Raw genomic sequence first — 12,281 nt, 5'->3', positions numbered from 1 at the left:
ATATTTCCAGACAGCGTGTGCTAGGAGAGCGAAGGGTTTCACGACATAACGTCCCTATTACGGCAAGTAGAAAAACCACATTATCATTATTTTCTGATCAAATACAGTTTGTAGTTTGTACATGCATAGACATTACACTGAATTTCAGTCTGGCATATATTGAAGGCCGAATCCATGTGCGTTCATAGGATGACTCCCCAAATTAATTGTTTATTAAGAGTTTATTTTCTGCCAGTTCAATGCATAGGCGGTGATGTATATTTGGTGTTTTGTATCACTATAGTCGTGTATGATAAGCAAAAGAAAGAGTGTATCAGTAGTGATGAGGATACTTGCTTGTGAGATAAGCATCATAAACGATTACATGACCATAAGATGATCTTCTCGGCCAGGTTTAAATTTCTGACAGACGGAAATGACAGTCATTTCGGCCACAAAGTTCATGTTAATAATATGAAGCAACGAATTGTATTTTCTGCTATTTCAGTGAATCAGTTATAAGGATTTCTCCCGACTCTTCTCTTTATCTATTCTTTCTAAGAAATCACCATTTCAAACTCGATAAGAAGATGACGCAACGTGGTTTAGATGGGCATCAAATGCTAACTAACAGAGTCAGACCAAGTTCAATAGTATAGCGGCCACACTAAACTGCTTTGGTGGAACAAGTACGTGCGACGGTTATGCGGGTGAGTACATGCAGCTTGAAATCTTGATAATGTTCCAAAACACACATCAAGCATTTAGGCTGGAGCGAAACATGCATTAATGTTCGTGCATCGACGTCCATGTTAGACAAGATTTAAGCATTTATCTTGCTTCAATGCATGAACTATTCTACAATGGGAAACCTTGAATTATCAAGAGAGAGAAAGTAATATTATTTAGTTTGTGTTTAAAATCTGACATTATTTAGCACATTGAAAGAAAACATCTCCTTATTCCAATAAACATTACCTTCTATGGCACACAAGAAACTGTTCATGCTGTTTCTTCCAAAACCTCGAAGAAAAGGTTTCAAATGAACTTCTTCCTATTGAGAAAAAAAAAATCACACAGTAGCCTTCCCATACCAATATGTATACTGCCATGCATCTCATCTCATTTTAATAAACAATTATTTGCCAAATGTTGTGACTTTGAATTTTACCATTCTTTGTACAGTAATCTAACCACCTTAGTTTAGAAACCCTTCCATTTCAACGATCAATATCATGAGTCCTTAAAAGATAATGTTAGGGCAATATATTTTTTTCGTTCTCTATTCCCCATACTATTTAACTGGTCTCCATGCAAGACCAACAGCCCTATACTAATAATGCAGCTGAATCACGGTTATCTAGCCGTCTTATCTTTCATTACTCTCAGCAGTATAGAATTATTTGCTCGGTTATTCTTTGCCGAGAAATTACTGGAAGAACTCACGGTGATTTCATCCTATACTTTTTAGAACAATTATATTCACAAAATTTCTCTCTTTTCACACAAACACACCCCCCACACACACATACACACACAAACACCTGAACACAATTATTTCTCATCATGTAGGACTATACATGGATCTATTGGTCATTCAGTTTTCCAATTAATGTAGAATTTGTGTGAAGTACAATTAAAGCTGATAAGTAAACTTAACACAAAACATTGCGTTAAATAGGGTATACCGTATGTTTCTGTTATCATTTCTTTATTTTTCATTTTATGTAAATTTCATTTTACCTTTATTTTGTTTGTAGTGAGACTGGTAGGTGGATCAAACGAAAGGGAGGGCCGAGTTGAAATATTGTGTGACGGGCAGTGGGGTACGGTGTGTGACGCTTGCTGGGATATCAACGACGCGAACGTGGTGTGCAGAGAGCTCGGCTACCCATCGGCCTCAGATCATTATAGGGGAGCCCATTTCGGACAGGGATCTGGACAAATCTTGCTTCAAGAGGTTGGTTGTGATGGAACGGAAAACTCCCTGCTTCAATGCCCTCGAACATACTGGGGATGTGATACTACTTGTGATCACAGTTTAGACGCCGGAGTGAGGTGTGAAGGAGACAGTAAGTTGGAATTATTAATTCACGAAATCTCAAGCTGTTGTCGGTCATGATAACGTTATTGTCCATTATGCTATTATCTTGATTTCGTAACTAATGTGTATATATCTGAATTCCTGTATATCAAAGATGACGTTTCTCTTATTGCTTTGTATACGTATGTGTGTGTGTGTGTGTGTGTGAGTGTTTTCTGCAGGCAGGGAAATTGAAAGGGCGCTTTAACCCTAACTAGGCCGGGGGGGGGGGGGGCTCCGAGGCCCCCCCCCCCCTCAACGTTTCGCGCTATGTATTGCTATCGCGAAAAGCTATCGCCGCGACGTTTCATGACTTTTTTCTTTCGAGTCTCCCGCATCTTTTGACACCAAATTTGTGATGCCCGGGTCCGCGGTTCCGAAGTTGCGCGCAAATATGCACGTGCATGTCAGACCAAAAATTGCTCAAAAACGTGAATTCGTGTACAATTTCAATGCAAACTGTGTTTACAGGCAAATTTCAGAAAAGCTCGGTTATTTTGGGGTTTTATTGATTAAAATCAATGAATAACATATTTTCTTGTTCGGAATGATGTCGCGGACAAATTTCATTGAAAAAACAATGAAAAACATTAAGTCGAAAAAACAAAGAAATACATAAGAAATTCAAAAAACATTAAAATACTTAGGAATTTTCTTCTGATTGCGCAATTTTTTTCTCTTACATTTGATAAGGACACTAAAAAGAATATTTACACAAAAATGTGCTTGTTTTGAGCTTTACTTAGTGATTTATACCAAATTGTCTGATTTCATGTAATGTCATGTAAATGATAATTTTTTAAAAAATTAACTTCATGGTACTTTAGATTACATCATAGGCAATGTGTGTGCCCCCCCCCCCCCCCCGGCTCTATCATCTACCTAAATAGCCCGGCCTAGTTAGGGTTAACCCCCCTGGTTCTATACAGATTGTATTACCGTATTAACATGTAAATACAACATGTAACATGTAACAGTGGTTGTGCTCTGAGGAAAGTCCCGTTATCCTTATTGCCTGTTCCTTCTAAAGGGACCTAAAACCATCAGTTCTCTGGTTGATTTTCGAAGAAGTCATTACTAGTTCTTCAGCCCCCCCCCCCCCCCCGCACACACACACACATACACGCAAATCATATGAATTGATTTGATTCAAAATATTCATTCTATAATCTGGTTGTTCCAAATTCTTTTTCGCCGATATTTCAGTCTTTTATTTTCATTATATTTCATGTCATTTCATTTTGTTTCATTTCCAACAAAAGTATAAAGTACAATATAGCATTTGCATATACATACGAAACCAATGCAGTTCGTTTTCTTTCTTTTATAATAGAGGAAACAAAGATTAAGAGAGTGCAATCATAACAGGCAAACTAACTGTATTGCAATAATGCAATTTTTCAAATTTTCAATTGTTCAAGTTATTCATTCGTCAATGGAAAGGCTTCATCGAAGGTGTTTCTAAATAAAGGTCGACTTTTGATGCCATTTCATTTCATCCCAATCCATACGCTCGTGGGACAGGGATAATGATAGATTATAAATTAATAGTGACATTAATCCGTCTTCAAAAGTAATTCAAATTTTGATTTACAAGTGAGTATGCTGGCAGGATTTGACAACGCGGTCTTAATGGACACAAGTAACATTTGGAGTGAATTATTGGTGCATCCAACCTTTAATAATATCCTGGTAACTATCGTTTTCCCTTTCTCCGTTTTAAGGAACCGCCAATTATTTTGCTATAACTGTGAACTATAACTGTGAATTTTCTTTAGGCAATTTGCCGTCACGTCAATTTTGAGTGAGTATTCGACAAAACGAACCTTTAATGTTATCTGGTTTCTTTTTCCATGCTAAGGAACCGGCAGTGTAGATGCGTACAACGTTCGTAGCGACTTGACATTAATTCCCACGGAAGCGGACCATGGGGGCGTCCTACAGTGCAACCTTCAGAGCAGTGAACAGTCCAAAACGTTAGAAGTCCATTGTAAGTATGTCTTCTTGAAGCAGCTAGATATGGTGAATATGGTTTGTCAATGATGTTGCTGTTGATGCTAGACGCTCTCATGTTGTACCGTTCGCTCATTTGTCTCTTTCGGGTTATTTATTTATTTATCTATTCTTTCACTTATTCATTCACTCATTCATCCACTAATTACTCCATTCATTCATTCACTTATAATCACCATATCAGGGTGTATAGTGACATCATATTTATATACACGTACATATTTATTTTATTTATGCAAATTTTGGCTTTATTAGAAGGTTACAATGGAATAAGTGTGTGCTGGTGGTAAATCACAGGATCTCAAGTTGTTAAATCCTGTCGAAAAAAAGGACCTCGATAATATCTCGGGGTTGATTAAACACACAAAATTATTTCACTACCAGTTACGCAGTTTAGGTCTTCTCGGTAAATATCTTAATACACCGTTGTGCTACTGAGTAAATTGTTCATGCATTAATTTCATCCCGAATGAAATTCTGATATGGCCTCTTTGTCATTTTTCCTCAAAATATTGGCAAAGCTACTTGAATTAGAGAATGTAGCTCTCTCACTCAAGCACTGTTACGTCACACCAGCTCTCAAATCACTCTACAAGTGGCTTGTATAGAATACTTGGAACTAAATATTAGAAACATGTTTTTTTTTTCTCTCTCTCTCCTTATTCTGTTACACTGCTGCGTATTGTCTAACATAGAAGTAACACTTTCATATCCCCTGGTGATTTTGTTTGTACGTTAATGATAATCAGGCATTGAATGCCTCGACAATTTGAAGTTTGAAGTTTGAAGTTTGAAGTTTTATTAGCAACAACAATCGAGCATGTACATTTTCAATCATAACATTATTGTATAATTACTTACATATGTGAAAAAAAATACTTATCTATTACTCCTTTACAATACATAATTAAAGGATGACATTTGAGATTTATATTTAGATATGATACGTGTAGCATAATTCTACAAAGTTGTTGGTAACAAGGGAACCAAAAGTTAGCACAAGTGCTAGTCGAGATTGGTCACCTTGATCGTCATACTAAAAAGCTAAACACAAAAGAAAAAATTATTGCATGGTTGAAATGGCTGTTAATATTTATACAATGTACATCATTCATTTTCTAACATAGAAAACTAATCATACTTGTTACAGTATAATATCTATCAGAGTAGGAAATCTACAAGGCATTTACGAAATGTAGATCTTTTGCTTTGTTCACGCATTTCTCGTGGCAATGTGTTCCAAAGTTTTTGGTCCTAAGTAAGAAATCGAAAATTGTCCCTGTGTGGTTCTAAATTTTGGTAAGTACAACATTCTTTTTTCATTTGTTCTTGTCCTGTAAGTATGATGCACAATTTGGCAATATTCATACAGTGGGTGCGGAAAAGTTCCATTGCAGAGATCGTACATAAATGTTAAAACTGAAAACTTATGTAACCTAACAACATCTATAAGTTTGAATCGTTGGAACAATGGCTCTGAATGCGTTCGTAAAGTCGAAAATGTTAAAGCTCTCAGAGCCATTTTTTGAGAAATATGTATACAATTTAGGTGAGATTTATAAGTACTGCCCCATACCTCAATACCATATAATATGTGTGGTTGTATAAAAGATTTATACAAAAGCACAAGAATGCGCTGCGGAACATACTGTCTTAATTTATACAATACACCTACTTTCCTTCGAACACATTTATTTACCAATTGAATGTGAGGTTTCCAAGTAAGATGACAGTCAATCTGAGTTCCGATGAAGGATGCAGCACTCACTTCATCAATGTCTGTGTCAGATAGTTTTATTGCACCCCTCATCGCAACTATCTGACGTTTTCTTCTTATTACCATATAATTTGTTTTATTTAAATTGATTGTAATTTTATTGGCATTGCACCAAGTTTGAACTTTGTGCAGGTTTTCATTTACTTCATTCACATCTATTTCTTTTTGGCGAGCAGCATAAGTATGAAAAATATTTGAGTCGTCAGCAAACAATCTGAATTTAAAGAAAGAGGAAGAGCGTGGCAAATCATTTATAAATATCAAAAAGAGTGTAAGCCCCAAAACTGACCCTTGAGGGACACCACAAGTTATAGTCTTCGGTGTCGAGACCATTCCTCTATAAGATAGCAGTTGAGATCTGTTGGACAGATAATCAGCAAACCATTGAAGTGGAATTCCACGAATACCATAATGGCCCAGTTTACATAGAATAATATCATGATTTATCGTATCAAAAGCCTTTTTAAAATCTATAAAGATACCAAGTGTTACTTTTCCTTCATCAAGTGATGTCATTAGTGTATTTACAAGATCAATTAAAGACAATTTCGTACTGTATCTTTTACGAAAGCCATACTGGTGTTTATAAAAAATATCATTGGACTCAAAAAAATCAACCAGTCGATCATTTGATTTGTTATTTGAACATGTTGAAAGAATAAAGAATCCGAAGGTAAGCATGCACGCATTGAAGATTAGCCGATATTTACACAAATAATGTCTTAACACGCACACTAGCAATATTATCAACAAAGAAGGGCTCAGTTAATAAAGCGAATGTCATTAATAGCCAGTAACATGATATGGACATTAATACGCAATGCATAGTATAAATTATTTTTCATTAGATCTAAGGACAGACAAAGTTGGGAATTATTGACTTCAAGTTTGTAATTTCTCAAGCATCCAGACTGTAAACTTTCTAAAAAACGTATGGTTTATTTTATTCCACAAGCATATGTGACCGTGCACCTCAAAACGAACATAAAGTCGCACACACTGATTTTGCGTGAGGACTGAAAATAAGTGAAATGGGTCAACCTAGCCGAACTTGACTTTTTCCTATTTTCTGAAAGAGCAAGTCTTCTTTTACATTATGCTAAAATTTGGTATCATAAAACGGGCAGGAAAGTGTGTTTTTTTAGCAGTTTATCTCGAACATTTTTGGTAGAATAGTGTGATTAGGTGTGTCTTTAGAATCCCTTTTTCATTTCTGAAAAACCTTGTCCACACTCTTCACTTTCAACTCTAATAACTTTTGAAAGGATAGTGCTACTGCTTTGAAAGTTGGCATTAATTATGGACAGAATGTGTTAATGAGGCATGCTTAGTTTCTGTTTAATTTGATAATCCCTTCATTGTTGTTACTCTGGTGGTTTACTTCCTGTTTTTTTTCCCATTCATCGCACAGCCAGCACGGTTTGGTTAAAATTAAGCGCTTGAATAGACACTGTACTTCAGAGCCTCTTTTCTCAGTTCACACTTTTCCTGAGTTTGTGCTTTCTTTCCAATATTTAGATAGGTTAGGAGAGTCCATTTGATTTGAGTTATACATCATTTTAAAGCTTAAAGTCTGCTCTTTCAGAATATGGTCTTAACTAAAAATTCATGTCTGGCGACTTTTTGTTTGTTTTGAGGTGCAGGGTCACATATGAAGAAAAACATTAATATGAAGCAAGCTGCTAATGAGTTAAAGTGAATGAAAAGTTGTATTTTATAGATTTAGAGCAATAAGTCATTTCCAAGCACTATACCTATCTATAGATGATTCAGAAAGTAAAAAATAAAACTTTACAGCTTGAAATCTCGAGCACCTTTAGGTTTCAGGCAGATGGAACATAATTTTAGCTGGTAATTTCCTTCGACATATTAAATTTTCATCCTTTAAAAAGATTACTTAGTTTAATGTTTTCAGAACTTAATGTCTTTGATTTTGAACTAATTTTTGGGCAGGCAATGTATACATGCATGCATCGTACAGTGTCATATTCATACGTTGCACTGCATTAAAAAAAAAATAAAATCGCCTTAAAAGACATATTATTTTTGTTTTGCTTTGTTCATAACCTAAGAGTAGACTATGTTAGCTTTAGAAAATCCACAAATTGTAAACAATGTGAAAAATGTTAATTTAAGCTAAAGGTAAAGATCTATTCAGGCATCTTTTTAATCACTCTTTGTTGTGTGATTGTGCGCGAACGCAGGATTTAGAATGTCCTAGAATCTGCTCACATGACCTAATTTCCACAATTCTATTGCAAAACTTGACGTACTCATATGTTAATTTACCTATACATATGCCAGGTTGTGTAACGCTTGTGAGACAAAGTCACATAAGTACATGGTGATGAAGATAATACACTCTAAGATACAGTTTACACAGTACTAAGTAGCTGCCTACGTTAACCACTTGTCATGTGACAGACGCCCCCGCGGACAATATCATCGTGAGTCAGATCAGCCATGTCGAGAATGAAGAGAAAACAAATGACCTTAAGATCACGTGTCACGTCAACCCATGTGACCAGCCAGTTCCACCAATCGAGGCATTCGAGATTGCAATCGATGACGTCATTCGGTCATCTTCAAGCTCGCCCACCGTGACCCTTGACCCTCTCCCCAGTGGATGCGTGGAAATCTCCTGCACTGGTATTAACGAGATTGGTAACACGACTACTGCACAGACTTACTGTACAAAAAGCTGTGGTAAGAGAATATTTCAGTATTGAATCATATAATTATATAATTCTTCGTATCATTATTATTATTTTTTTTTGTCTACCAGACCCACCTGAGATGATGTAATAACTTTATAGGTTTGCCACATGCACATGCTTTGGTTTGGAGACACTTCTATTTTGATGTCGGGTAATCCCCGCCATACAGAGTTTTGGAACTTTACTCAGTGTCACTGTTTTATTGTTATGGCGAATGTTGACACTCTTACAGGGATTTCTAATAATACCAGCATTGTCTATGATAATTGTATTTTAAATACGAGTGGGAAATGGAACATTATTCTTCTATTATTGTCACTGACACGTCTTTTATTTCCATAAGAAACCAGTGGCGAGCCTCCAGCAGCTGATATCTTGTCGATCAAGACTTCGGAGTTCCTGGACAAAGACCGCCAGATGAATCTACTAATCCTGTGCAGAGCGAACCTGACCGACCAGCCGTACCCATACCTCAATTCATATGCAATTGGAGTTGATGGGACCATCCTGTCCAACGCGAGCTGGACCTCGACCGTCCTGAGACCCCGCCCAAACATGTGTATTAATGTCACGTGTTCCGCAACTAATGGCGTCGGAATGACCTCCGTGTTGGCGAGGCATTGTCCAAGGGGTGAGCAATAGGAAATTCAAAAATATATCTCTTTCTCTCCTATCGTTACTCCGTCTGTCTATGTCAGTACATGTTTTAGTAAATTAAGAGAATCATTTAGAATGGTCTGGAATAATTTGGGACTTTATAGATTCGTGGTGAAATCTGGGATTACCTGTGATATACCGAGTTTCATTTCTGCCCAGTAATATGGACTTTTCTCATTTTATTCATGTTAATCTGAAAAACAACCAAACAATGTTTATGATTGACGACGGTTTCCTTTTACCAAGAAATCTGCTCAAGAATAACATTGTCGTAATTACCTAATTAAGGAGACAATTTGTGTCTCCTTACGTTTTGGATTATATTACATCCCATCCAATCGCCATCTTTACTGATAGCATTGTTTAGTACACATTTCCCACACATTTTGTCCATAAAGCTCGATCTAGAGTTATGCATGGATATGTTACACAAAGTACATTATGTGCTACTCATCCTTGGTTACCTCTTTGTTTATTTGTTGTTGTTTTTGTCCTATCACATGCCATGTATATCTCTTTCCGGTCATCAGACCCACCTGCGCCTAACATCATCTCTATCAAGGTAGAAGAAGACAAGGATGACTGGGGAACGAATCTCAGTATCTCTTGTCACGTGGATCCCATCGACCAACCGTTTCCACCGATCAGTGTGTTCGAAATCATCGCTGATGGAAACAATTTGTCAAGATCAAACTCCTCTTCAACGATCATGGAAGACCAACCCAACCGGTGTATCGATATATCGTGTACCGGTATCAATCAATTCGGAGAGACGTTTTCAACGCTGAATTACTGCCCAGTGAGAACAGGTAGATTTCTTATAGGTTCAGATTATATAAAGAAATGATAAAAGACTATTTCTTATTTCACTCACAGTTCATGTTTAAATATGTTGAAGTGCTTTTATTCGTATTTCGGCTTTTGGGGTTTCTTTATTCTGTTTTGCTTTGGAGAATTTTTTACTGAGCTTGTTATGGGTGGAGATAAAACAACTAAAGGGAAAATAAAGGACCTGTTTGATGTCATTATATTCTTTTACGTAAGATTGTATCATGATTATAATGTATCATGTTCTCATTGTTTTTGATTGAACTTCTCGAGAAGAGGTTTGATCTGCGTTTGGGTGAAGACAAATGCATTGTATCTTCTCCCATAGGTCACGCGCCTCCAGCGAGTAACATCCTCTCCATTGAGACCCAGGAGATCAATGGGGAAGGAAGCCAGGTCATTCTCGTTATCACGTGTCACGTCAGTCTTGAAGACCAGCCGTTCCCACACCTCCACACTTACACCATCGGAGTCGACAACACCACGCTCTCCACGTCCAGCTGCGCCTCGGCTCTCTTCAGACCACGCCCACACAATAGTTGTATCAACGTCACGTGCTCCGCGACAAACGGGATTGGGCGGACTTTCACCAGTCGTAAACATTGTTCAACATTTGACTCGGAGAAAGGTAAGTATGAGAGATGCGCTGATAATAACAAGCCATAAGCATAGAGATGATTACTAAAAACGAAAAAAAAAAATTATTGTGAGACTCGAGGTGCATTACATCAATGTGACTTTATTTTGCAAGACATGTAGATGAGTTTTAGTCCTTACGGTCACTCGAATACTACATGTTTTTTGTTTGTGTGTTTGTTTGTTTGTTTGTTTTGTTTTTGTTTTTTAGCCTTTGTAATAAAAATCAGGCCTTTAATATTCAGTTTATTTATTCTAAATCAATCTACGATTCAATCTATAGTACAGCCTAAAGTAACCCTTTTTCAGTTTTGGCTAATAGCAACATTGACCTTTCTAAGAATGCATCTCAGGATTTATTAAGAATATAACGAAAATTTCGAAGAAAATTAACAAGCACGCTGTGTGTGATATTTTGTCGTGTTCTTCAAATTTGAAGTAATTAAAAAAAAAGCAAGAGAAGTATTCAAGTCGGAGACATTATTGATAGGGGCATAATTTCAAAGTTTATCTGCTTTTGTTAACCATTTCTAACTCAAATTTGAACTCGTAACGATGGAAGAAAATTTATCTTCCGCAATTTCATAAACAGTTTCCACACTACACAACAAATAGATTGAATGTTTATTGAGCTTTCCCTCATAACAAACAATCGAACACCTCGAAACACATGCATTTATCTCCTGAAGGTGATACGACCAGTGTGCTTGACCAAGCAAAAAAGTTTTATTTTGCAGCCTTAAATCTGAATTTTCACCTTGTACGTGTTATCGATAAGTTTTTCGATTTCTCAAAATGATTTTTTTTTTTGGTTTACTCCCTAAATATCTGGTCCTGTTTTACAGGTCCAATTGCTGGTCTTCGACGAGGAGTTCTTCAGCAGCCGTCGACCACGTACGCCCTGCTCGTCGCCGTGTTCTTCCTGTCGTTGTTGACCTGTGCGACAGTGATCATGAGGAGGAGAGAGGTCAATGTCTTTTGAAAATTAAACGCCTTCTACATACCTTCAACTCTTCTTCTGCTGAGTTACCTGAGTCCGATGAGAAAAACCGAACTTTTGTCTTCAATCCACGTTTCAAAACTTTGCCATGATGACCCTGTTTTGTTGTTGTTGTTGTTCATCATTTAAGAAAAGTAAGATGAAAGTTTTCATTTTATTTTTCTAGTCTTTCTTCACGCTCTTTTATCAAAACAATACATTTGTTTGTTGTCTTTTATTCTGCTTAGCAAAGAAAAAAAAGAATATTTTCTATGATATAACCAAGAGAAGTTTGGATTGCCGGTTTGCAAGTGTAAACTGCATGTAATTAACGAGTATTGATCGATTTGATACGATGTGTCCAAGTTTGAAAGTTTAATTTTGAAATCGTTACAATTTTGTAGAATAGGAGAAAGCAGGAAAATATCTCATTCATTTTCCTTAAAACAATGTCAATTATTGTTTCCAACTACTGCGAGTATTATCGTTTAATTATACTGAATTCTTAAAGTCATATGATATGTGCTTAAAGCGTACAAATTGGGAGTTGCACCTTCACTGCATTGTTAATCAATTTACAATCCAATAATATCATATTTCACTTTCATGCAT

The 12,281-nt window shown here is 36.5% G+C and overlaps 1 protein-coding gene across 1 annotated transcript; it reads left to right on the top strand.

Annotated features, from left to right (window-relative positions):
* The first annotated feature begins 683 nt into the window (after positions 1–683).
* LOC140246919 (uncharacterized) lies at positions 684–11,672 on the top strand. Its single transcript, XM_072326239.1, has 6 exons — positions 684–689; positions 8,246–8,558; positions 8,913–9,200; positions 9,757–10,035; positions 10,383–10,682; positions 11,536–11,672. Exons 1-6 carry the CDS (start codon positions 684–686, stop codon positions 11,670–11,672), a joined length of 1,323 nt encoding a protein of 440 aa, XP_072182340.1.
* The last annotated feature ends 609 nt before the right edge of the window (positions 11,673–12,281 follow it).

Source organism: Diadema setosum, chromosome 3 (assembly GCF_964275005.1).
Source record: "Diadema setosum chromosome 3, eeDiaSeto1, whole genome shotgun sequence".
NCBI lineage: Eukaryota > Metazoa > Echinodermata > Echinoidea > Diadematoida > Diadematidae > Diadema > Diadema setosum.
This window is presented reverse-complemented; position numbering and strand designations above follow the sequence as displayed.

Coding starts and splice junctions, on each gene's coding strand:
- LOC140246919 (XM_072326239.1), top strand. Junction 9,201..9,756: donor GGCGAGGCATTGTCCAAGGG/GTGAGCAATAGG, acceptor TCCGGTCATCAG/ACCCACCTGCGCCTAACATC. Junction 10,683..11,535: donor AACATTTGACTCGGAGAAAG/GTAAGTATGAGA, acceptor CCTGTTTTACAG/GTCCAATTGCTGGTCTTCGA.